The sequence below is a fragment of the Bicyclus anynana genome, chromosome 14, assembly GCF_947172395.1.
Source record: "Bicyclus anynana chromosome 14, ilBicAnyn1.1, whole genome shotgun sequence".
NCBI lineage: Eukaryota > Metazoa > Arthropoda > Insecta > Lepidoptera > Nymphalidae > Bicyclus > Bicyclus anynana.
Genome location: NC_069096.1, coordinates 10,854,823 through 10,882,249, shown reverse-complemented (window position 1 = coordinate 10,882,249; position 27,427 = coordinate 10,854,823). Strand labels below are relative to the sequence as shown.

The 27,427-nt window shown below is 37.2% G+C and overlaps 1 protein-coding gene across 1 annotated transcript in view; it reads left to right on the top strand.

Moving 5' to 3' along the window:
* LOC112043563 (NFX1-type zinc finger-containing protein 1) overlaps positions 1–21,307 on the top strand; it is a 38,294-nt gene extending 16,987 nt beyond the window's left edge. Inside the window, exons 10-27 of the mRNA XM_024079037.2 lie at positions 1,073–1,228; positions 1,532–1,679; positions 2,541–2,624; positions 3,306–3,574; positions 4,313–4,459; positions 5,071–5,245; positions 5,804–5,946; positions 6,224–6,375; positions 8,100–8,289; positions 9,233–9,361; positions 10,510–10,632; positions 11,636–11,797; positions 12,914–13,151; positions 13,957–14,122; positions 14,480–14,591; positions 15,019–15,236; positions 15,673–15,956; positions 17,552–21,307. Of these exons, the coding sequence (XP_023934805.1) occupies positions 1,073–1,228; positions 1,532–1,679; positions 2,541–2,624; positions 3,306–3,574; positions 4,313–4,459; positions 5,071–5,245; positions 5,804–5,946; positions 6,224–6,375; positions 8,100–8,289; positions 9,233–9,361; positions 10,510–10,632; positions 11,636–11,797; positions 12,914–13,151; positions 13,957–14,122; positions 14,480–14,591; positions 15,019–15,236; positions 15,673–15,956; positions 17,552–18,282 (3,627 nt within the window). The 3' untranslated portion in view covers positions 18,283–21,307. The remainder of the gene's footprint in view (positions 1–1,072; positions 1,229–1,531; positions 1,680–2,540; positions 2,625–3,305; positions 3,575–4,312; positions 4,460–5,070; positions 5,246–5,803; positions 5,947–6,223; positions 6,376–8,099; positions 8,290–9,232; positions 9,362–10,509; positions 10,633–11,635; positions 11,798–12,913; positions 13,152–13,956; positions 14,123–14,479; positions 14,592–15,018; positions 15,237–15,672; positions 15,957–17,551) is intronic.
* Positions 21,308–27,427: the final 6,120 nt, after the last annotated feature.

Below are 27,427 nucleotides of genomic sequence, written 5' to 3'. Positions count from 1 at the left end.
CTTTTATATCTCGTTTCATCCAATCTGTTACATTGGCTTCGGATTTCTTTTCTGTTCCGTTAACCACCAGGAACACATCTGCACTTTTCAATGTAACTACCACCTGGAATTTCCACACATTCCAATTTTTCTGGCCTTCCAATCTAATGACATTTGAAGCCGACGCCGCCATTGTCTGCAAATCCATCTTTGTGTTTGTGGAACCCCAACGCGCGTTTTCTTATCTCCACGATGCCTGATGTCGTACTTTAACCTCCGCACGACCTCCTCCAGACACCGCTTGACAAAATAACTTATCTTTGTCCTGCTGACCACGCACGTTGTTCCTTGCCGCCAACACTAACTACCGTGTTGCATCGATAGACATTTCCCCTGCGATCTTCAACTTCACCTAATCAGAATTATGAGCCTGGGCCCATAACCTGTTAGGACTTGTAGTCCAATAAAACAAAGTGGAACTTGATTAATTCTGTATTAGGTATTAGATCACATCACAATCTATCACGGGCCGACATTACAAAAGTAGACATTACAGGAGAGTGGTTCATAGATTAAAGAGAGTGTTGCCAAAGTTAAATATTGTATTGTTTCCTCAACAGTTTTCTATTGGTAAATGAATTTTCAAATTCGGTTTGGTAGATCCAGAGATTACCCCCAACTGATTAGAGTATCATTTATGATTAATTTCTTACTGTCTAAAACCATTCATGTAAAAGAAGGTAGTTACGAAGGTTAACGTAAAACAGGATTTTGCTTTTCAAGGCAGTGCCTCTATGGAATATTCTCGTAACTCAAAAAGAAATATAAATGAAATTTAAATGCCTGTCTGTGATTTCAAAAATAACTGTTTTATCAACTGTCTGTTTGTCCGGGTTAATCTCTGGAACCGATTTTAATGCAAGGGATTTTAGGGACGTTCACTGCAAGGTAGTAAGAGGTTATTGAACAACGTATTGGGCTAATTTTTATCCAGGAAAATTTATGGTCCTCGCGGGATATGTAGAAAAATAATTTCACGCTAATTTCCGCTAGTTACGAATATAATTTAATAAATAAATAAAATTTATTCTAGGAGATGCGAAGATATTACAACGAAGGTGTTGAAGTTAGCAATCAAGCTAATATGCACAATCCAACCACCGTTATGCCAGTAGATCGCTGGATGATGTATTTTAAGTGGACAAATTATGTTGCAAATGACCTTAGGGAGAAACTACCACCCCTACAGGTAAGTAAGATTATATTATATAAATAAGGAATAACGTATTAGGGTATCACATGGCCTCCCCTAGGGCCTTCGCCACTGGGTCGACTACTTTTTATTTGTCAAAAACAAAACAGTACATTAAAATAATGCATTAAATACATCGAAGGTGCTTAATTTTTAACCGAACTCCTTATTTCATTAAAATCTCATAAAACAGCCTTTTAAGACTTGGGAACTCTATTGACTTGACTGTATTTATAAAAATAAGTTATTCATTAAGACGTGAATTGCGGTAGTATTTTCAACATGGTTTTGTTATTTTAGGATTCTTTAAAAACAGTTAGTGCTGTATACGAAGAATCTAGAATGATCATGGACTATGAGTTGTTAAAGAACACGCAAGTTATTGGCATGACTACTAGTGGTGCTGCCAGGTTGAGGAAGCTTATCATGGCTTTGGGTGCACCGATAGGTAAGTATCCCATTTTTTACTCTATTAATCACCATAATCACCATTTTAATGACCCTAACTATACTACCTTTCTAGATGAATACTGTTTACCAACAAAGAAATTAGAAATTAAGGTAGAAAACGCATGTCATTTCATAACTTATATATTTTAAATTATGTATGGTTTATTTATAAAATGTTACATAAAATATATTAACTATACCTAACTGTTTTAAGCTTATTAATCAAATTTATTTTCATTACTTTAAAAACAATTTAATTATAATTAGTATAAGGTATGAGATGACTAGTGATTTATACCCTCATTTATAATTTGTTTATTGGTAAACACTACTCATCACGAAAGGCTGCAGTATAGACATCTATTTTCACAATATAGCTATTTAGCGAGTTGCATAAAGTATCTCTTCATGATCGTATTAGAAATAGAAGATCCGCTGAAGAACCAAAGTCACTGACATAGTTCAGCGAGTCGCGAAGCTGACTGGCAATGGGCAAGGGACATACTTCTAAAGACCGTTGGACATTAGGGTCCGAAGGTGCTGGTATGGCTACCCAACACCTGAAAGTGCAGTGTTGGACGCCCCCTCAATATGAATGTGGAACGTTAACATAAACGGGTAACACCGTGACACTAGATGCTTGTGACCACAGTGAAACCGTTAAGGCTGGTTTTAGAGTCACGCTGACCGGACGCTGACAGCTACGCGTTATTCTTAAACGCTCCCTAGGAGTTCATACATTTCAAAACCTTTAACAGTTATCTACTGTAATAGGAGACTAAAAATTAAAATGAGTAGGTACCTAGATCTACGTAGTATATACGTATATTTGTTCTTGCTAATGAGTGTGTTTGTTCAGTCATAGTGGAAGAAGCTGCAGAAGTTTTGGAACAGCACATTGTTACATCTTTGACTAAGAAATGCCAACATCTGATTCTTATCGGTGAGTTTTTTCGTTTTTGGCATTATATTAAAATAGGTAACAGCTCTCGCCGATGTTTTAACTTTTAAATTACTTTATACTGATATTATAAAGCTGAAGATTTTGTTTGCTTGAACGCGCTAATCTCAGGAACTACTATTTTTTCACCGTATTCCTTCGGGAACGGGATTCACGTGGGTGAAACCGCCGTCGTCTGCTAGTAATTTATATGCATGTTTATACTTTAAGTGATTGTCTTCAAATCACATACAATTTAAAACTTATCAGAATATTGGTAAGAATGTTAAAATGTTAATAACAAGGTCGGGCTTTTCTTTTCTTCTTGTTACTGTACTATTTAAAAATCCTTTGCAGGCTCAGACCAATTATAGAATTGGTATCCTGTATATTGGTAGACCTGTATCGCACTCATAGTCAGGAACAAAATTGTCTGTCATTTTCTGAGCAAAACGAGCTTAGATTTGGTATATATTTTATACTAAACTAGAAGTTTTTGCCCATTTTTTACACAAAAAGGTATTTTTACGTAGCTCTTTAACCGACGAACACGATTACAACTATTTAACATCGATTCTATAGAGACAGTTTTTATAATCGCATTAGATCGTTGATCATATACTTTGACAGAAAAGTAACGTCTAGCGAGGCAGGTCCTATACAATAATTGGTCTGAGTTTGCAGGGGATCACCAGCAGCTGAGGCCATCGGCGTCATACATGAAACTAGCGAAGCATTACAACATAGAGGTTTCATTGTTCGAGCGCATGATCGTGAACGACATGCACAGTCGGCGCCTCGCGGTGCAGCATCGGATGCGGCCGCAGATCTCGGCGCTGATCGCTCCGGCCATCTACAGCGACCTACAGAACCACCCCTCGGTGCACGACTTCCCCAACGTGAGAGGCATCACTAACAACGTCTTCTTTATGTCCCACAATTACAAGGAGGAGGTAAAAATATACAATATCTACTTACCTAAAAAGTTTTTGTTGTTGCGATTTTGGGAAAGTTTGAATGGGGATGATGACTAGGTTTGAATATATTGATTTTTATGATACATTCGTATAAATAAGGTCAATGTTAACTAATTTATACATAAAAGGCATAGATTATCTGGATATTTGCAAAATAAATAAGATTATAAAATTTCAAAATCTATTTTTTTTTTATCGTAATTAGATGAAAATTCATACAGTTTTAGCTTCCTTACATTAAATTTGACATTTTCCAACGAATGAACCATAAACATAAACGCACAAATAACAAAGATATTAGCGATTTTCACTAATTCGTGCCATTTTGTATGGAGCGTTTTTCAGGGATCCGCGGCAGCGCCGCAAATCTGACTCTTTAAATCCCTGTAGCTCCGAAAGTAATGATCGCAGATATCCTGTTACTTTTACAAAATTGCTTTACTATTAGTATACTCTTAATTTATATACAATTTAAAACTGTCATCATCCCTATTAGATTACTTAATCAATCAAGTAAATACCTATCTATGATAAACTCATTTAAATTGAATTGGCACAGATAAAACGGTTCTGGAACAGCGCTACTTTTATAATATTCCCCACAGATACCTAATAATCTACGCGGACGCAGGGCACAGTTGAGGCATAAAAACAAATACGTCGGATCAGTAGCCTTACATTGGAGAGTCATTTTGTAAATAATAATTGTTTTAGGTTGTGGATGATAGTGCAAGCAAAACAAATGAACAAGAGGGAGATTTGGTCCTCGGTTTGGCAAACTACCTTATGCAGCAAGACTACAAACCAGAAGACATCACAATTTTAGCTGCATACTCTGGCCAAATGTTTTACATGAGAAAGGTAATTGTGCAGGAAATTGGCTATTTTCCAGTACCTAGATATTTGTCACCTTAACTATAATCTCAATTTCTGTACGACAATATACTTTTGTGGATTTTTCGTGATGTGATTCTAACAAGACACGTTTTCGAAGCTTTTACGGGTTGTTAAAACATGACCAAAACCTTAGCCTTCACTTGTTTATCTCCAGAATTTATTGTCGTGTTTTCCCTGTTTTACTTATTGTAATTAATTATGGACAAGATTTTTTCAGATGTGACTTGATTTGATAGCTGTAGCGCTATACTGTAACGATGATTTTATAACTCGCAAGTGCGAGTTTCGAATTCAGCTCTACCTCTCTCTGTCTAACACGACACTATAGACTGAGAAAGATAGAGGTGATTTCGAAACTTGCACTTGCGAGTTATATAAACATAACAGAATAACACTGCTGAGCTGACACAAAAATCTCATACCTATTCATCATGCACATTTAATCTCATGAAATATATGATAAAACTGGTGAGGAGCGTAATGGAAACGGAATGTACCGAACTCTAGAGCGAATTAATTAGTAATTAAAAAAAATGCGTACCTATAACTGTTTCTTATCGCCATTTTTTTTTCAGCAACGTTCTAAATATGTTTGGTTATCTAAAGTAAAAATCACAGTCGTGGACAACTACCAAGGCGAAGAGTCAAAAATAATTCTACTGTCTCTCGTAAGAAATAATGATGATAACAAAATTGGGTTTTTGGGTACTGAGAACCGTATCTGTGTGGCTTTGTCCAGGGCCAAAGAAGGTACGTTTATATTTATACTAGCGGAGGCCCGCGACTTTGTCCGCGTGAGATTTAGTTTTTTACAAATCCTTCGGAAATCATGGATTTTCCGGGATGAGAAGAAGATGTGTTAATCCAGAGAAAAATCTATTTCCAATCCAAATTCCAGCCAAATCAGTTCAGTAGTTGCGGCGTTAAAGAGTAACAAACATCCATACAACCTTTCGTAGGATTTTGTTTTCTAAATTTATTTATCTATCTTTAATTAATGACTGCAATTTTCGTTTTTTTGATTTCCATTTCTACACACACACTGCAGTGAAATATAAGTTTGCAAAAAAAGTAGCGCTCGTTTAGTTCTAGTATTTAAATCGGTTCGTCAACTTAGTTAAATAATTTTTTGAAGTCTCTATACCTCTACGGTATAGAGACCGGACTCGTACATTCAAAGGTCATGTATTCAATGTCCATCCGCTAACTATTGTCGCAAACACTCCCAACACAGTATTTATGACTAATTGGAGAGGAACGGCTATATTGATACATATTACCTACAGTATCATGCGACCTTGTTTTTAGGATTTTACATGTTCGGCAACATCGATATTTTGAAGAACAACTCACCTCTTTGGACAAAAATCGCTGCCACACTTGAAGGTTTTGGATCGCTTGGTACTGGCATACGACTAATGTGCGAGAACCACAACAACCAAATATCAATCGTGAGTACCCTGTACTGTAAAATAACGACTTGATTTTAGATAACCGTAGAAACTAACTCTTTAAGAAATTATATCACGTAACTCAAAGAAGGAAAAACATAGTGAGGAAACCTTCCTGAGAATTTTCTTTAAACTCTATGTGTGTGAAGTCTGCCAATGCATTGGGCACGCGTGTGTGGACTATTTAGCTTAACCTCTTTCTGAGAGGAAAATTGAGCTCAACAGTGAGCCGAAGATGGGTTGTTAATGTTGATGATGATCCTTGATATTTTTGTAGATTTCATCACCGTTGGACTATAGCAAAGTACCTGAAGGCGGATGTCTGCTGAAGTGTAACTACAACCTGCCGTGTCTCCACGCGTGCCCGCTCATGTGTCACGGCTACGACCGCGCGCATAACGAAACTAAGTGCCAGCTCAAATGTGAAAGGTATGTGACACATCTTCTGTTCTTCTCTCCTGAAGGAGAAGACAAATCTTCTTTTAAGACAGGTCTACGCACTACGCCTAGCATGCGTCAACGACATATCTCGATTCAAGATAAAGACTGAAGTCCGGCCGCTTAGAGATTGCGTTTCTGACTTCAATTGTCTAGTTAATTTGTCTCATTACTACGAATACAAACAGTTGGCATAACCTTGAAACAACGTAGTTTGTCGGAGTCAGAAGCCAGTTCGAAGTTACATCGTCCATTCGATCATAATCTATCAGAAACGCAATCTCTGAGTGGCCAAGGGACAAGGGCCGGACTATAATATACCTATTTTCGACTAATGACGACTGAAACGGTAATTTTGTTCTTTCTTTCTTCCCGTCGCAATGGAATACTAATATTTTCGATTTTAAGTTTGTCTTAGACCGTGCCCAAGATATTGTCCATTTCCATACAGTTGTCCTTTGCAAAATGCCGCCCGAATTTTTGCCGTCGGCGTCAAAGACGCTGTTCCGTCAAAATGAGCCGCGTGCCGTGTACAGCAACTGGGAAAATTCGCATTTATATTTTACTTCGTAATTTTGTTGGCTGTTCTATTAAATAAAAATATATTTTTATTTCTCATACTCGGAAAGTAGTATTGTTTTGATCTGAGTATTGGGTGGAAAATACCGCTTCCCTCCATAGAGAGGCAATAACTTCCCACCCAAGGGCCGGAATAAACTTTAGAAATAGAACTGCTGTCAGCTGTGAAGAGTTGTATGTAAAAAATAAACTAATTAAAAAAAAATCTGCGGTCATAGAGTACAGAGTAATTGCGGCCATGTGAGTTTCTAAACAGCCAGTGGAAATTTCAAGTCGACATAATTGGCAGGATACTAATCTGTTATGTGTCTGTGATGGAATTCAAAAAAATATGTAATAATCTTGATATTAAAAATGAGTTTAACAATTAATAAAATATTAATTGAAAAATTATTATTTTTAATATTAATTTATTCGAATTGTCCTAATTTGAGAATTAATTTTATATAGATACTACTAATATTATTATCTTGAAATATGAATGCGAAATGGCTTGACGTACAAAGTTGAAATTTGACAAGGAGGTAGTTTATAAATAGTAGAGGTCCACTAAGAACGGATTTTGCGACAGGGCTGAATTAAAGAGGCCTATAATAGCTATTAATTGTTTAGCTAAATACTTTAGATAAACAATTAGTTTTATTTTCCTCATATTCAAAATGAAAAATAGAGTGTTCAACACGAGTAAAAGTATCAATTTCTACTCGGACTATAGCCGCCCTCGCTACGCTCGTGCGTTTAATTACCTCGGGTATTGATTCTTTCCACCGTCGGTTAACAATCTACTAAGTATTTCATCCTAGTGGTGACAATATGGTGTCACCAAGATGAAATTGTAAGAAATTATTACAAGTGACCAACGGTATTGTGGTCAAATTAATGTGTCGGCTGTCGGCACTAATCACTGATACTTCAAAAATAGTGGGGATACTTAAAACTAGCGCGCGACTTCATCCACGATAGAATCAATTTTAATTCCAAAGAAAATGAACAGATATGGACTATCTAAGACATTAATAATTATAACTGATTTTGCGTTACGTATTGAGTAGGTAAACAATAAACATTCATAATAATGGTAAACTTTTATACATTTTAGTAGGATGCATACAATATTGCAAAAATTATATTTACAGAGTTCTGTGCGAACTTAACCATGTATGTCCGCTTAAGTGCATGGAGGAATGTGGACCATGCAAGATAAAGGTGTTGAAAACATTGCCATGCGGTCATCAGATGTCGGTGTACTGTCACTTGGAGCCTAACGATCCCAAAGTGCTATGCTTGACTGTGGTCGCTGCCAAGTTACCAAGCTGTGGTCATGAGGTAATCATCTACAATATTGTTGTACAAACTCATCTACTCAATAAAACCTTTGAGCAAAAGGAAATAATAAGATAATTGACTTTTATCAAAGGAGATGGTCCATTTCAGGTCCACTCTTGTATCCCGTATCAATAAAATTTAAAAAATAAAAGGATCTTATTAAAATTCATTAAAGTGAATAAATGTAACTAAATAAAAAGAAATAAATAAAATTAAAACCCAAGTTTTTGAGTTATATCAAGATGGCGCCCTTAAAGCAACTATGACATGACAATTGACAGCAAACGTCAAATCGATTACTGCATTGAAAACGTCATCAATCAATTTTTTGCTTCGCTCTGTTAATAAATATCTTCCTTGGTTTAGTGTTTAAGGGTTTAAGTGATGTCATGACACATAAAATATAGACCATCATGACTTTTAGCGTTTTGGCTTGTATTGTCAAAAAAATATTTAAAAATTAAATTTTTTATTAATTCATGAATTCTCAAAAAATATCTAGTAATAATCTATTACAATTATGATTATGGCATTCTATGGATTCACCACGCGGGTGCTGGGTCCAGTAGGAGTCCAGTGGTTCTTGAGTTCTGGGTCGAGCTGTAAAATAATTTTATTTCCTTTAAGAGTAGTAAAACTTCTCAACTGAGTGGGTTTATGTTAGATATATGTTACCTTGGAGAGCACGTAAGCCAGTCTCGGTCATTACCATTGACATCTGACAGTGATTGTAAGAGTTCAAAATTATCACCCTAAGCTCGCCAACCTACATTGGAGATGTAACCACTTAGATTAATTACATCAGGACCTTCCTCGCTGGACGTTACTTTTCTGTCAAACTATAAAGTGGAGTCAAATAATACATAAAACAAACAAATGCAGGAAGTCCTCAGAAACAGATTTTGATTATATGGTGTAGAACTGGTGTTCTTTGTGATCACAGGTGAAGAAGTCTTGTTATATGGCGGTTGAGAAGGTGTCGTGCCCCGTGCCGTGCGAGTACAGAGTGGACAAGTGCGGGCACGTTTGTACACGCAAGTGCCACGTCAACGATGACGCGGACCACGAACGGGTAAATATAAATACTTGTAACTAGCGGACGCCCGCGACTTCGTCCACGTGGAAATCAATGTAAACTTTCAGCACTTTAAGGGTAGAATTTCAAAATTTTTTGAATCACATTATACTTTGTATTTTTTTCAAGATTTATATGAGCAAATTTTTAAAACTATTATAACTCTAAAAATGAAGGACATTCCATACAAACTTTAAGCCCTATTTCACCCCCTTCTTATTTTATTTTCGCAATAAAAAGTATCCTTTAACCTTCTCCGTATTATGGTCTTAAACCGTGCCAAGTTTCATTCATTTCAACAAAAAAAACACGGACAGACAGACAGACAGACAAAAATCGAAAATAAATAATTTTAGCTTCAGTACCGATTATAATATAATGCCCCCCAATTAAAATTTTCAAAATATCTTCAATGTACAGAATTGGACCTGCTACAGTTTTATTATAAGTGTAGATATATTTATTTACAAGCGGACGCCCGCGTGAAACTTGGTGTAACCTTTCAACTATTATTTCACCCCTCCATTTATAATGACGCGTGTTTTATATACAATAATAAGTCCATTAATCATTTTACAAAAATATAAATCAAAACATGAACAATTTATAATAAAAAAACTTAAACCCCTTTTTGACTTAGAATAAAGTAGGGTAGAATTTTGATAAATTTAAATTATTATATATGTATAATAATAAAATTTAAAATATTTTTAGTAGTTTCCTGTTACCGCATGCCCTATAATTACACACACAAACACAAACACGCTATAGATCCGTGGCTAGCACTGTAATCGATGATCATACATAAAAAAGAAAAACAATAGTGATCACCTTGAGAACCTCCTCGTGTTTTTCAAGTCGGTTAAAAACTAGTAAACGAATTTTCGTGCGCTTTCCAAGTTTATTGTGAACAAACAGACAGACAGACGCTGCGGAGGATTTTGTTTTAAATTACCTAATACTTTAAGCGAAAGGTACGTACAAATATAAAATTACGCAGGGAGGTAGTTTATAGTTAGAAGTCCAATAATAACGGATTGAAGACAGGGCCGGATGAAGGGGGTCAAAGAGCGGACGAAGTTGCGGGCATCCTAGTCCTAGTTAATTATATTAGAAAGTAATAAAGTATGTGTTTGTTGTTTCAGTATTTGTGCCAAAAGCCTTGTGCCAAGACTAAGAAAGGGTGCACAACGGTGTTGGAAGGTGAAGCAGGCGACCACCAGTGTGTGAAGAAGTGTCACGAGGAATGCGACGATTGCAACGTAGAGGTATGTATTGAAACCACTGACTTAGTACAACATACTATACTATTTTCAACCAGAAGAGGTAAACACGAGCGGTCATGTACACGAAGCGGCGACGGATACAAATTCACTAGTGTAGCCATATACAAATTAACAAGTAACAAAAAATATAAAAGTCAAAAACTTATTTTACACACTTACTATAACAAATAGCCCACTGGGCAACCTTTGTGAGTTCACTCAAAGTACAATTAAATAAATCTATGTTGTCAGCGACGACGTTGAGAGTGCGAATTGCGCTCGTCAACGGAGTCTAGGATGTAGTACCTACATGATACCAACTTCAAAGTTATCTTTTATAAAGCGTTTCCCCCAATACAATATACTATTACTACCCAAAAATTACTCTCTTAGTCGCACATTCTATAGTCACTCGTCGGTCGCTATAGTAGTTTCGCCATTTACTGTTCTACACGCCACTACGCCATTTAGACTAGTGAAATAAGGATTTCATTGGCTACGACATTATTGATTTATTGGCTCCAGGAGTTCATTCTGCACGACAACATCATTGGAGTTATAAAAACTGAAATAATCGTGAAAAACTGATTTTTGTGAAGATTTTATACACGACTTAGAAAACCGAAATGAAGGTGTATACGAGTTTATTATCTTTCATTTCGAGGTTGGTCTCTATAGTTTGTTAAATTTTCTAGGGCCCAGGCAATCATCATATTACATGTACGTTTCATCGATAGGTAAAGATATTATAATCTAAATAAAATACAACCCTCCCGCTGCGGGACATTTGAGTGCCCAAGCAACCGGCGGTCAGGGCTCCAGAGTGAGGACAATACGCGCCGTCTCAAGAATCACTGCCTTCTGTATCCGACCCTTGATTTTAACAGTTAAAATTTTAAAAGCTCCATAAGGTGTTGTTCGAAGCTTTTCGCTACACGACCATTAACTGACGACTGTCAGATCAATAATAGTTGAATCAAAATTCCTATTATCTTATTATTATCAGGTGGAGAAGAAGAGATCGGCCTGCAAACACAGGGAGCGCGTCGCGTGCTCCAAGAGTCCGGACGAGAAGCCGTGCCGCAAGAAATGTGCGCGCGTCCTTCCTTGCGGACATTTCTGCAAGAAACTATGCTTTGAACCCTGTGGAACCGATTGCAAACAAATGGTATGATTTATATTAGACCTGGCCTGACTGGCCCTGTAGGATAACATAAAGACTTGACTGGCATAATGATGATGATGGCTAATGTTGTTATTCATCTATACTTATCAATATCTATATCTTCTATATCTATTCTATATTCTATATCTATTCTATATTCTATACCTATCTATATCTTTATGTATATCTATACTTACAATAAAACTGGTCGAATTCTTTACATTTATTCGCAATTTGTGATTTTACATATACCATTTGTAACAAACGTTACGTGGCATAGAGTACTACTGGCGCCGTCTAAAATCTATACTTATAATACGAATTCTGTACATCCTACTTCCTACTAATATTATAAAGGCGAAAGTTTGTGTGTAAGTGTGAAGGTGTGTAAGTATGTTTGTTCCTCTTTTACGCTGCGGCTACTGAAGGAATTTGGCTGTCATTTGGAATGGAAATAGATTTTACTCTGGATTAACACGTAGGCAGGTTAAAGATATTTTGAAAATATTTTTTTTCGATTTTTTGTCTGTCTGTCTGTGTTTTTTTTGTTATTCGGGAAACTACTGAATGCTTCTTGCTGTTTAATATATTTGTCTAAATGATTCTTGAACACATTTAGTGATTTTGCATTTATCACGTCCTCGGGCCATTTATTTCAAAGCTGAATTACTCTGTTAATGAGAAAGTGATGGGATTTATAGGAAGTTCTTGGGTATCGAAGTTTGAGATAATATATAACCTCTCACTCTTGGGCTACACTTACGAGAAAATATTTCCAACTGTAGCATTTCTTTTAAATAGTATTTGCTTAAAATTTCATTTGTTTCTATAAGATTTGCTTTTTTTCGCCTACTTTGGAGAGTGCTGAGTCAGACGTTTTAACCTTTGCTCATAAGTGAGATTCTTCAACTCTGGTGGTAGCTTATTATTAGCTATGGACTTTTTCAAGCATTACTACTTATATCCTATTTAAAGTATGAATTCTAAACTTAAAATGCTATTTTATCAAGCGTGCACAGGGGTCTTATGAATATAGCTAACAAGGTATTTTTGGTTTGGGTTATATGTTTTCCAGATTGTGTGAAGAATAGAGTAGATGATGGATATTGTTTCCCTTAGATGAAGAAGAAGATACCGGGATGTGAGCACGAAGTGTCGCTAGAGTGCGGGCTGGAGCCAGCGCACGTGTACTGCAGGAAGAAGTGCGAGCGCGCGCTGCCGTGCGGCCACCCGTGCTTAGCGCGCTGCGGCGAACTTTGCGATGCGGGTACCTGCAAACAGCTGCTGACGATGCAGTTCCAGTCGCCCTGTGGCCATAGAGTGCAACTGCCGTGCAGCGTCTATGCTGCTGCGAAGGGTAACTATTTATTTAATAACTAGCCGATACCTGCGACTTCATACGCGGAAGTCTGAGTCGCGACTTGCGCGTTATTGTCCGAGTACTCCATATCACAGAGCTACCGGCGGCTGGCCAGTGCCTCAGATGTATTCTGTTGCGAGAAAGTTGTGTTGTGTGTGTCAGAGTGTTATTTTGTTCCGCATTAATTTAAAGCCGAGGTTTCACTTAAGGACCTTAGCAAATGGGTAGTAGGATAGTCCACAGGCCTCGTAAAAAGGCTCAGTATCTGTGCATGATCGAATCAAAAATGAACCGCAGAAGAACTAAGTTAATGAGTCGCAAAAATGGCATGGCAGTGGGCGGGGCACATAGTTCGAAGAGCCGATGGACGTTGGGGTCCCAAGATGATGGAATGGCGACCTCGCACTAGAAAGTGTAGTTTTGGTCGACACCCCACCAGGTGTACTGAGACTGACGACATCAAGCTGTCATGTCATGTTTGGAAGTCTCTACATAGTTAGTATGTTGAACTGTGTGCGTGGCGGCACCTGAACTGGGTCCTAATTGAAAATCAGTGCTGCATATTTTTTTTATTGAAAGTATGCGGCAAAATGCTGAGTTGGAGCCTTTTTCTAGGTTATGCCACATATTATAGGGAATTCTTAAGTGCTCCAATGTTTGTGTGGACTGTTAAGCCATAATATAATTTAGATTTAATGTGATATGTGGCATTACTTATGATGACGAATCAGGCTGTAGCCTGTACCAACGTACAAATCTTAGAACAACTTCTGAGTATTCATGAGCCACCTTTGTCTCGAAGGTACCGGCATAAAGGAAGAACTTCTGCTACAATATTGCGCGGAGCCGTGCGGCGCAGAGCTAGCGTGCAGTCACGCGTGTGCGGGCTCGTGCGCGCGCTGCAGGCAGGGCCGGCTGCACGAGCCGTGCGCGCAGCCCTGCCACCAGATCAACATCTGTGGCCACCAGTAAGACCTTGTCATTACCATATACTAGTACAGTAAAAATCTACCCTAACCTAACTCATTTCGTTGTGGCGAATATTAGCTCCATATTTCAGCTATAGCCTGGCCCTGTTTTGGGGCATACAAATAGGCTGATAATAATGCGATGTCACATGTAAAACCCTCAACAGATTAATTGTTAAGGGGACTCAGCACTGAGAAGTCGTTGTTCAATCTGCACACTGGAATCACACCACCAAAGTATTGTCGTACCCATTACTAAAACAGTATTTTCCGACCAGTAAGAGGGGAATAGGAATATTGGTAATATTAAATTATGGTAAAATAATTTAAAAAAAATATTGTCCGGCGATGTTGCAGGTGCGCCGAGCCTTGCAACCAGGTGTGTCCGCCGTGCAGGAAGCCTTGCGAGGTGAAATGCGGCCACTCGAAGTGTCGCCGCGACTGTGGCGCCCCCTGTGTGCCTTGCCAGGTAACTCGCCCATAATGTTACCCCCATTTTGTCCATTACGCCTTCTGAGATGGCCATTCTACAAATGACGACGATATAAATGACGCAAGCACCAGACAAGACCTCGCCGCGCTGAAGGACAATAATAAATAAAAATAAAAAAAAAATAGGAAAAATTATAAACATAGGCCAAGATGCCTCAGCCCCGAAAGGGGCTGGAAGAAATCACCGGGGGAGCAAGTTCCCCTGCGTCTTACTCGGGCAAGGAGGCAAAGCCTCGAGGCCCGTACCCCCTCACCCGACACTCGGGAGGAGACGACCCCCTCACCCCATTTTGTTTTTCCCTCGTCTTGGTATCTTGGGTCCATAGGAGATATTTACTTTATATTGACTTTACAACGCCTTCTAATGAATTGACAATAACTGTTTTCTTGGGATGGCATTACAGGAGCAGTGCAGTCGCAAGTGTCCGCACGGCGACTGCAAGCGGCGCTGCGGCGAGCCGTGCGTGCGTGCGGAGTGCGTGCGGCCGTGCGCGCGCGCGCTGCGCTGCGGCCACCCGTGCCGCGGCCTGTGCGGCGAGCGCTGTCCCGACGTGTGCAAGCAGTGCCGTCCCGATGACTTCCCCACTGACTTCCTCGGAGATGAATACGACGACGACGCCCTGTATGTTCACTGTGCAATCTAACTTATTAAAACACGCTCTAACCGCCGTGAATTCGTCGGCATGAACGTGTCCATCCACATTCACAAGATTTCACAATTTGATCCGCGCTGTCAACGAGAATGGACGACAATCTGGCTGCAATCACGCCTTTTCACTCTTAACATGAAGAAACCCATATTGTAGTTGGCTGGATCCTATTTAAGGGCACTGCCTTTACAGCGCAGTTTTAAATAAGTTGATAATATTCTATCAATTTGGCTCAGCTTGATTACATTCCATCAATTGTATCTGCAATAATTTATCATTCCACGAAAACCACGACAAAAGCGAGAAGAGGAGTGTAAAGACTACGCACGTGTGTAATATCACATTCTAACAGACAAAACTCCTCCTAAATCAAATAAGAATGCACAGACTTCATTGTTTAAATTTCAGGTTCATCCTATTAGAAGATTGTGGACATGTGATGGAATTTGAGAACATGGAGAACCTAATGAAGGGCGACAGTGAGCTGATAGCTATCCGCAGTTGCCCGTACTGTCGCAAACCTATCATCAACACGCCGCGATACAAAGATATTGTTAACCATATGTTGAAAACCGAGATCAATCCCATCAAAGAACGGGTCTACGGGAATTTAGAAAGGATTATTGAAAGAAGAAGGGAGCTGCAAGAAGTAGTTGCGAAGTTTCATACCACTCACAACAGAATATATACAGGTAGCTGCCTAACTATTATTTTTTGTTCTATTATCCTCATGCGATCAGTCGACAGACTATGAGCAGAGGTGTCGTAAGGAAATTTGGCTGTTATATGCAATCTTCCCCAGTGGGAGCTCCATGTAAATGTCATATATGGCTTTTTAGAGTTTAAAATTGTGTAGAGTATTGGACCTATAACTGATCTTTGCGTTTGCGGCACATCGGCTTTGTTAGGGTAGAACTTAAAAGTGTATTCATCTTTTACTTGAAAGATCCTATTACTTAGATATGATTTAATTAATCCAAAGAATGTATGGGGTAGCAATGTTTTAATTTTGCATAATAGACCTGTGTGCCATACCAGCTAACCAGCTAACCACTATGCTGCCCCATCGGGCTATGAGAGTGAGAGAAAAGAATGCACCTGTGCTTGTGCATACACACACTTGTGCACTATAATTTGTGTCTTAAGTTCATAGTTAATCTCACCACAAGATTGGCTGTGGTGGCCGAAAATAGAAAAAATAAAACCAATTCGGTCGGAAGCACAATATTATTATTATTTATTCAGAATTGAAGTAGGCCTGAGGTACTGAGGCCTGGTTATGGTACTTAACTAATATACCTTATTTCATATATTTATATACATATATTTATCTGGAACAAAGCTTATTAGAATCACGCTGAAACACACACCTGCACACACACACACACACACACACCAAACACAAACGCAGACACACACCAAACACAAACGCAGACACATACGCACACAGACACAATTATTTCTGCATGTTAGTTTTAATTTCTATTAATCCAGATCCTTTAAGATTGTTAAAATTATTTTATTCTAAGCAGGAAGAGCGAGGATCCTAAGGTCCTAAGATCCTAAGATTTGACGGCCTCCGTGGCGCAGTGGTATGCGCGGTGGATTTACAAAACGGAGGTCCTGGGTTCAATCCCCGGCTGGGCAGATTGAGATTTTCTTAATTTGTTCAGGTCTGGCTGGTGGGAGGCTTCGGCCGTGGTTAGTTACCACCCTACCGGCAAAGACGTACCGCCAAGCGATTTAGCGTCCCGGTACGATGCCCTGTAGAAACCGAAAGGGATGTGGATTTTCATCCTCCTCCTAACAAGTTAGTACGCTTCCATCTTAGACTTCATCATCACTTATCATCAGGTGAGATTGTAGTCAAGGGCTAACTTGTAAAGAATAAAAAAAAAAAAAAAAAGATACAGGTTTATCAAACTTAAATCAGGGTCCTCAGCACCATTGTAAAAGGAATTCCTTTAACTATAAATTTCATTTCATTCATAGCTGGTGCTGGGTAGTAGATATCAGGAACTACTTGGTTCAAATTGAAAACATATTTCTGTGTTCATTTTGACCATTAAATAGGGGAAGGCTATCTAAATATGTATAAATTATAAAATAAAAAGTGAGATTTTAAGAAATTCTCAGTAGCAACCCAGAGTTGGGAAGTTGGTGGTGTATCGCGCTCTCACTCTATCTATCTATCACTATCTCTCCAAGCCCTTTGACTCTCTTGAGGGCAGGCGTCACTGATATCAAATAAAAATCATTTAATATTTTCGATTTTTTTTTGATATAGATACCGGATTCTCGCATTGGAAAACAGCATTTGAACAAATGTTACTGGTTGTGAAGTCAAAGAAGAAGTGTTCACTGCTACAACTGGATATGTACTTCATTTATTTGAACATTTTGGAGTTGCTGGCGGATGTTCACAAGAAATATAGAGAGTTGGGTCTGGTGCAGTTGCAAGATAGTCTGGTGGAACAAAACAAGATGATATGTAGAGTACTCTTGAAAAATGTACACAAGATCAGCCAACAACAACAAGAAGATATAGGAAAGGAATTGAAGCGCATGAATACCATACTGATACTGTCCAAGATCCTGAATCACCCATCTTACCGTGCTAATGAAAGTAGCCCTGCTGTGAAAGTGGCTGCGAACACAGCTAAAGCAGTAATTTTGAAATGGGGAATATATGAGCATGAGAAATCCAGAGAAGCTCTAAACGAACTTCAGAAAGCAATCAAAGTAAGCGGTGTTATTTCAGAACAAGAAAAGCAACTAATCATTAGAGCCATAGGCGCCAAAGCAGGATCGTGGTACAAATGTCCGAACGGTCACGTGTACAGCATCGGCCAATGTGGTGGAGCTATGGAAGTGGGCCGGTGTGTGGAGTGCAAAGCCCAGATCGGTGGATCGAACCACAGGCTGTTGTCGACCAATCAGCACGCTGGAGATTTCGACAATTCCAGATACGCTGCATATTCTGAAGAGGCCAATAATATGGCCAATTTCGATTTTTAGAATTTTTAATTTCTTTTGAAGTGCTTTTAGTAATATCGACAAAGATTGTATAGTATAAAATATTGTTGAATTCTAATATGTTTTATCCAAAGATTAGTAGTTGATTTAATATTCCAGACACATACCTACTTACCTATTACCTACCTATGACTTGATTAAAACTTGTTAGTTTTCAACATAGATTTCTGCTAGTATTCAGTCTTTTAGTGATTGTAACGTCAAAAATTAATTAATTATTGTTATTAGTGTTATGTTTCAATTATACCTATAATTTTAAATGTGTTAATTTTAACTACAACTTTCATTGTATTTCGCATTTAAATTCTTATCACTTGATTATTAATTAACCAATTCATTACCTATTTATTATTAGTAGATTGTTATACAAGGGGCTAAAACGACCCATTATAATATAAGGTTGACTCGCCTAAGATCGTAAGTGACCTAAGAACGGATGTATAGATTTTACCGCAAAAAAAGCAATATTTATCACGGGTGGCAACATAGTTTGGTTCGCCATTTTATTCTGTTCCGCCCCACATACCGCGAACGGCGTTCTGATAAGAAAGACGTCAGACGTGTGCACCGAAGTTTTAAAAAAAAAAACAACGTTTTCAACAAAATTTTAGCGATCCTGGTCTTTGCTCCCAAACTTTGTTTCAAGATTATGGCTATTATTTATCATTTTATTGATTTTAAGATGAATATTGCGTAGTTTTAGCAAATGCTCTATAGATTTGTATACTTTATTTTCGCCCAGGACGTTTATAAGCCCAGATCTGGACTTCTCTCCTCTTGCTGAACTACAATATTATACTACGGACTATAATATTCCGATCTTGGCTCTTGAAAAATTACAGCGTTTCTCAAAGTATTCGGATCGAAATAAATTCCTTTCTAAATTAGTAAAATATATTGACACTAGTATTTTTTCAGATAGCATGGATACGGTGATAGTTGCCTTATGACATCCATACTAATAACGTGAAATACGACCAACTTTCAAGAGTGAAACTGCAGAAAACATATGTACAAGGCGAAATTAACTGTCACCCGCACCATGCTCTAAGAAACGAACGGTAATTACCGTTCTTAGAATAAAAACGCATAGTATCTTCTTCTTTAATTCATTATTATCTATGTAAATGATGATTTTTTAGTTTACCTACTATAAAACATAGGATTGAAAATGGCGTTACGTCTGTGGCACACTGCTTCATTCCCATTCCTATCTAAATTGGTAATATGTATATCTTATAAAGATAATATATACCCTAAGTATAGATATACCCTCAGATTTTCCCCCCTTGTTTACGAATATCTATGTATACCCCGTCTTACTTCTCAGTCTTGAAAATAATGTTTGAGAAACTCAATTAAACTCTTTTCAGGGCGAGGAGGGAAGATCGGACTAAAAACGCATAAAATAAAAGAACCACTTGTACTTTTTAGATCACGCGGAATTATACGATGACTTTATGATATGTTATTGCCAACTAAAGACCGGGTATATTCCTATTGTGCACTCTACTGCTGTAGCTACAGAGGTGGAATTAAGAAGTAGTCCGAACTTAGACTTCACACGGGTTTTTTGAAAAGAAGTTAGAAAAAATATTCCGTCACTTTGAAGCGTGTCTCACACAATTTATTTCATCTAACAAAAATAAAAGGTGGATCAGATTATTGCTTTCATTGCAAATAACTTCCACTATCACTTCAGAGGATAATTATTGTTATACAAAAAAAATGCGTGCGTACAAAGTACACATGTCAGAAGTGAAACTTCTTTGGCGAACTAATTTATAAATCTTGTTTATATTTTATACAAATCTAAAACTTTACATTTCCGAGACTAAGAGGAAGGGAAAAGGAAGATAGGTTAGGAATTTAACTGTCATTAAAATATAAAAAGTGTTGAAAATTAATGTAAATTATAATTTTTTTTTTAATTTTTTTCTTTAATATTTACATTGCGCGGTTTCTCTCTCTCGTCCAATCTTTCTTACTATAGCTCTCTCCCACCTCTCACTCCATAGCACTGTGCGTGATACGACGTTCGCTCTGTCTCGCTTTTTCTCTCAATCTTTCTCATTTGCTTGCTCTCTACTCTCACTCCACGGCTATAGTATGCGCGTTATCATCTGAGTCGTCCGGTCATAAAAGTCAAAAAAGATAGGAATGTGCAGCGCGCCTACCTGCGCACCCTAATTATCGATAAACGGCTACCTGCGCACGTGCTAATGATGAGTCAATAATGATTTGGACGATTCTGATTGGTCGGTTTCTAATGTAATTGCATTGCGTATTTTTTTTGCTATAAATGTGTTTACTGCAATTAAATAAATACATTCATGTGTTACTCGTTGCGCACTATGGATACTAATATATAATAAATTTGGCAGAAGACGAAGATTCTGATGATGAAGACTCAGATGAAGATTAATTTTATTTAGTTAATAATTATATAATATGAAATATGTATTATATTAAATCAAATATTGTTAATTTTTTTAATTTTGTGAACAAGATACGATAATAAACTTTACTTATCGATAATATGTCTTTCATTGTTACACCCTTCACTAGACGGCTCCATAAGACCCATAAGTGCAAGCGAGATAGATATAGAGAAATGATTTATGGCCCTAAGACTCAGTTGTTAATGCTATTAGTATAGTTGCTTCATGCTACGTTCGCCCTGTCTTACTCTCTCTCAATCGGGTCTCGATCGCTCTCTCTCTTTTTGGACACTTCTGTTGCATACCGGCGGCGTGACGTTACATCTGTAATAATTTTACACTCATGCGCCTAAAGAAGTTTCACTTCAAAAATTAAAAAAAAATATTCCTACGCGGTCGTAATTTGACGAAAAATAGTCCGATCTTAGGCGACTCTACCTTACGAGGTATTTTTTACCTCGTAAGGTAGAGTATATATAAACCAAGTTTATAATGGGTTTAGCCCCGCGTGTTACACTATATTTTTCACTAATATTACGAGAAAATAAAATAATTCCGTACGGTAATTCAATGTTTTATTTTAATTAAAAGTTAAATGTACGAACTTGGAAAAATTTATGTTAAGAGAGATGCTTTTACCCGGTAACTTAATTTCCGACTGCTGTGAAGATGAATAATGAGTAAGTGAGGTAAGTGAATCAACTCGTTGTTCTTTTCTCCACTTATTAAATTTTTCGCAGGTTTTTAATTTGTAGGTTTGTTTTGTTCCATCTTTAAATTAGGGTCACCATTCTCGCTCTTTAAATTCGAACCTCAATAAAAATCAAATGAAAAAAAATTACCGCATTCCACAGACAAGAACGCTGCATTTTATTCCAATTTCAAGTTTTATTTTTATCAAACAATCAGGACCTCACCTCTGGCTCAATCGCTCGACGCGCGGACCCATATCAAAAGAAGAAGAAGGGCCTTACCTACGATGATTCTATTACGAATAAAACCTCATTCGTTATAAAGTAGGCTAGTACTTGGCTAGCACTCGTAACAGACAAGAATTAAAAAAAAAACCAAATTACTTTAGCCCTAATCTAACCTAACCTATCTTTAGATTTGAAAAAAATATACTTATAACTAGCAGACGCCCGCGACTTCGTCCGCGTGGAATTTAGTTTTTACAAATCCTTCGACAACCATGGATTATTCTGAAATAAAAAGTAGCCTATAATTAAGTTAATCCATGCTATAATAGGTATATCTCAATACCAAATCGGCTAATTCGGTTCAGTAGTCTAGGCGTGAAAGAGTAACAAACATTCATATCATCAAAATCATTAGTTTTCGCAAATTTTGGGTAATCATGGATTTTTTCGGGATAAAAAGTAGCCTATGTGTTAATCCAGAGTAAAGTCTATTTCTATTCCAAAGGAGATGGTCCAAAATTGTATGGAGCCAATGGTCCAGTCATTGTACCCTAGCGGAAATAAAAGAAAATATTTTTTTTACTATTTTTGATTATACAAATCTACGAATTTACTTTAATTCTTTCGAAATAATATTCATTATCTCCCAAGAAATGCAACACTATTATGAGTAATAATGGCGGATTGGTGACATTTCCAATGCTGTAATAGATTTGATGTTAATTGTCATGTCATAGTTGCTTTAAGGGCGCCATCTTGATATAACTCAAAAACTTGGGTTAAAAGGAGATCATTCACGCTCCATACATTTTTGGGCTCTTTTTGAAAGTGCCGGCCAACAAAAAAAAATGGCACGACTCGTTAGAATTAGCTATTTGGAGCAATAGTTAATATGGCATAAAAGTTGTCAGGTGGCTCTGAACCAAGTTATACAGGTTCCAAGATTCGTTATTTCCATACATTTTGTCAATTTTCAAAAGTGCCCGCTAAGAAAAAAAACTGATACGTATCGTTAGAACTGCCCATTTGGAACAATAGTTAGTATGGAACATATGTTATAAGATTGCTCTGAATCAAGTTATATAGGTTCAATGACTCGTCACTTCTATACATATTTTTTGAGTTTTGTAAGTGACCACCTACAATATAAATAATACGTATTGTTGTAACTAGCATTTGCAGCAATAGTTATTATGGCATAAACATTTTAGTATAGCTCTGTGTCCAGTTATGCAGCTTCGATGATTCGTCAAATCCATATGTTTTATTGGTTTTCAAAGTGCTGTTTTACAAAAATATGCACTTATCACTGCACTTATCGTTAGAACTGCCCATTTGGAGTAATATTTAGTATGTCACGAATGCTGTAGGTTTGGTCTAAACCAAGTTATACAGGTTAAATGTGGCTGTCAATAAAATTCTTACAGGTATCATTTTAACTGATCATTTAGACATACTTTGTCAGTTACTATGGCAGACACGTTGTATAAATGCTCTGATCTAAGTTATACAGGTGTGACTTTTTGTAATAACCATACATTTTCTTGATTTTTAAGTGCCAACCATTAAAATGGTACCTATCATTAGAACTGGCTGTAATAGGAACGGGGAGTAATAGTTAGTATAGTACAACAACCGTTGTAGGCCTGCTCTGAGCCATGTTATACAAGTTCAATGATTCTTAATTTCTATGCATTTTATCGATTTAAGCAATACAGTTAGTTGGTAGGTATGACAGAAACATTGTAAGATTGCTCTGATCCAAGTTATTTGCGTTCGATGATTCGTCACTTATGTTTTTGTTGATATCTGAATGTAATGGGGAACAATAAATAGGTAATAATGATGAATACTTAACTAATAATATGAAATAAATGTCATCATGGTGTAAGAGCTGTGTCATCATTATTTGTTATGTTCTTCCTTCTGGACCGTTTCTGCACTTGGACATGTGATTCGCCGTTGTGCGTGTATTTGTTATGTTATTCAAGCTTGTAAACCGAAATTACCATTACTTGAAGAACTTAATAAAACGTTTTTATTTCTCTCAATGCACAATAACACAATTTTTAGTTACATTTGCACCATAATGTTGAATTTGTGCAAATGCTTAGAATCATTATTTCTATATTTTATATTATTGCTTTTATGTTTTCCAACTTTTTTTTGAAATCAATGAATGAAAGTTATATAACTTGTTTCAGTACTAAAATTTTTTTTGAAGCGTGTGCAACGTGTTACTAACTATAGCTCCTAATGACTAGTTTTAACGTTAGGTACCATATTTTAGGTAAACGGCACTTTAAAAAATCAGTTAAATATATAAATAAATATATTTAAACAATACACATCACTATCTAGCCCCAAAGTAAGCATACAGAGTAGCTTGTGTTATGGGTACTAAGATAGTTGATATTATAATATTCATATACATTTATATACTACATATAAATAAATACTTATATAATGTATAAATACACACAGACACTGGAAAACATCCATATGCTCATCACACAAATATTTTCCAGTTTGTGAGAATCGAACCCACGACCGTGGATGCAGAAAGCAGGGTCACTACCCACTGCGCCACGCGGCCGTCATGTGGATGTGACGAATCATCTAAACAGTATAACTTGATTCGGATCTATACTACAACGTTTATGCCATAGTAACTATTACTGAAAATGGCTAGTTATAACGATAAATATTCATTTACATCATTTACTTTGTAACTTACAAAACTCCATCAAATACATTGAAGTGACGAGACATCGAACCTGTATAACTTGGTTCAGAACAATCTTGCAACATTTGTGCCATACTAACTATTACTCCAAATGGGCAGTTTTAACCATAAGTACCATATTTTTGTTAAACGGTACTTTAAAAAATCAATAAAATAAATGGATTGGACGAATCATCGAAACTGTATAACTCGACACAAAGCTATACTACAATGTTTATGCCATAGTAAAGATTGCTGCAAATGGCTAGTTATAACGATACGTATGATTTATTTTGTTTGCGGGCGCTTACAAAACTCAGTAAAATGTATAGAAGTGACTAGTCATCGTACCTGTATAACTTGGTTCAGTGCAGACCTACAACATTTGAGCCGTAGTAACTATTGCTCCAAATGGACAGTTCTAACGATACGTACTAGTTTTTTTTCTTGGCGGGCACTTTTGAAAATTGACAAAATGTATGGAAATAACGAATCGTCGAACCTGTATAACTTGGCTTAGAGCCCTCCTACAACTTTCATGCCATATTAACTATTACTCCAAATGACTAGTTCTAACGATTCGTGCTATTTTTTTTCGTTGGCCGGCACTTTCAAAAAGGGCCCAAAATGAATGATCTCCTTTTATTTATTTCTTTTTATTTAGTTACATTTATTCACTTTAATAAATTTTAATAAGATCCATGATTTTTTTAAATTTGAATGATATCGGGTACAAGAGTGGACCTGAAATGGACCATCTCTTTTTAGCCAAATCGCTTCAGTAATAGCAGCGATAAATAATTGGACAAACATCCAATCATCCATACAAACTTTTGCGTTTATAATATTAGTAGGGTTAATAAAACGACATTTTACTAATGGAAGAAAAGTTGTGTTTAAAATTATGTATTGACGATTTATCGGCTTCAGTTTTAAATAGATTATAATATACCGAAAATAACACGTTAAATTATAATCAATCCTTACTAATATTATAAATGCGAAAGTAAGTCTGTCTGTCTGTCTGTTACGCTTTCCCGCTTAAACCTCTCAACCGATTTTGATGAAATTTGGCACAGACAATCTTTAGACCCTGAGAAAGGACATAAGCTACCTTTTATTGCGAAAAAAACGGATAAAGAGGTTGAAATAGCGGTTGAAAGTTTGTATGGGATTTCTTAATTTTTAAATATAAAACCATGAAACTTTACATTTAAGCATTTGATAAGACATAATTAAACATTTGTTCTAGCGTTTTGAAATATCGACCTGTGAGGGGATGAAATTGGGGTTGAACGTTTGTATGAAGTTCGTCATTTTTGAAGATAAAAACATTACATTTTGTTTTTAGGCACTAAATAAGAAACAAAAAATCGTTTTTCCTAGCATTTTGATATTTCTTACCAGTGTGGGGGTGAAATAGGGGTTGAAAGTTTGTATGGGTGTTCGTCATTTTTGTAAATAAAACCATGAAACTTGGTACGTAGGTTTTAGGATGTGCAGAGTTTTTCTACAAACGGAATTCCCGAAATTCGAACAGAACGGAACGGATTTGGAACGGAAACTACGAAGCCAAGCTTTTTGTATACAAAATCTTAACCACTGAACCTAGGAACATGATATTTAGAAGTTTTGAGTGTATCAAGTGTGTGTGTGTTAAAAAAAATTGGCTTTTGAAGTTAAAGTTCCTTTTAACGAATAATCGCCGGCGCTGCCGTCGGTCGTCGGTCGTCGTCCCGCACATTCGCCGAAGTGTGGCGGCAGTCTACGGCGATGCCGTGTGGTGGGGGAGCGAACGAATCTAACTAACCGCCAAAACGCCCCGAGGTTTCAGTTACGTAGTTCCCGTTCCCGTGTGAATATGGGGATCGAACATAGCCTATGACACTCGCAAATAACGTAAGTAACTTTCTATTGGTAATAGAATTTTACAAATCGGTTCAGTATATCCAGAGATTAGATCCCCTACAACCACACAAACTTTTTCCCTTGGTCATCGCACCACGCTCAAAGGGCTGGACTGATTTTGCTAAGAGTAGGGGTAGGCCAGGGATAGGATAGGGGTAGGGTAGGAGTAAGGTAGGGATAGGATAGAAGTAAGGTAGGGTAGGGGTGGGGCAGCGTAGGGGTAGGGTAGGGTAGGGTAGGAGTAAGGTAGAGGTAAAGCAAGGGTAGGGTAGAGTAGGGTAAAATTAGGTAGGTTTAGGTTGGTAGTAACGTAAGTTAGGGGTAGGGAAGAAGTGCACATAAGTGAAAGCGAACCTTGACCGCTTTCGCTATTGAATATAATATTTTGAAATAGGGGTTGAAAGTTGACATTGATTTTTACGCGGATAAAGTCGCGGGCGTCCGCTAGTATACATATATTTTTTTATGTAGTATCTAGTATAGGCTTACGCTTGACCACAATCAAGCCAGATGGAAAGCAATGATGAGGTCTAAGATATAGCGCGCTTACCTAGAAGATGCCTATTCACTCTTGCCTTGAAATTGCTCAAATTATACGTGTCAGGAAACAGACGCCGGAAGGGCATACCATATTTTGGTGGTTCTTAATTGCTTATTAGGAACGTTGACGCAAAAAGTTTCGTGCGATTTTATGGTGTTATTCAGTTCAGTTCATAATATATCGAAAGATTACAATATCCCGAGTGAGTATAGTATTCTAAACTAACGTAGGTATTTTACAAATAACGGTGACAAACGTAAATCTATGCTCATATTTTTGTACGGGTGTTTAATATAATCGGTGTAGGTCGAACTGTGCTTAAAACATGGCGTTAAACGGAGATGGCAGCTGAGGACTATACCACAAACGGCTAAATTTAAACCTTTATTCAATGTATTGTCATTTCGGTTGTCGTGACTCGTGAGTCGAATTAGGGATGGCAATTATTTCAAAAAGAGATCGATTTTTGAAAAATAAGAAACAACGGTAACGTAACCTTATAAATCAATTCAAAAAACAAAGAAAAATTCACTAAAAACTTTTGCTTTATGATATGGCCGAGAAAAATAAAAAATATCGAATGTCAATATTC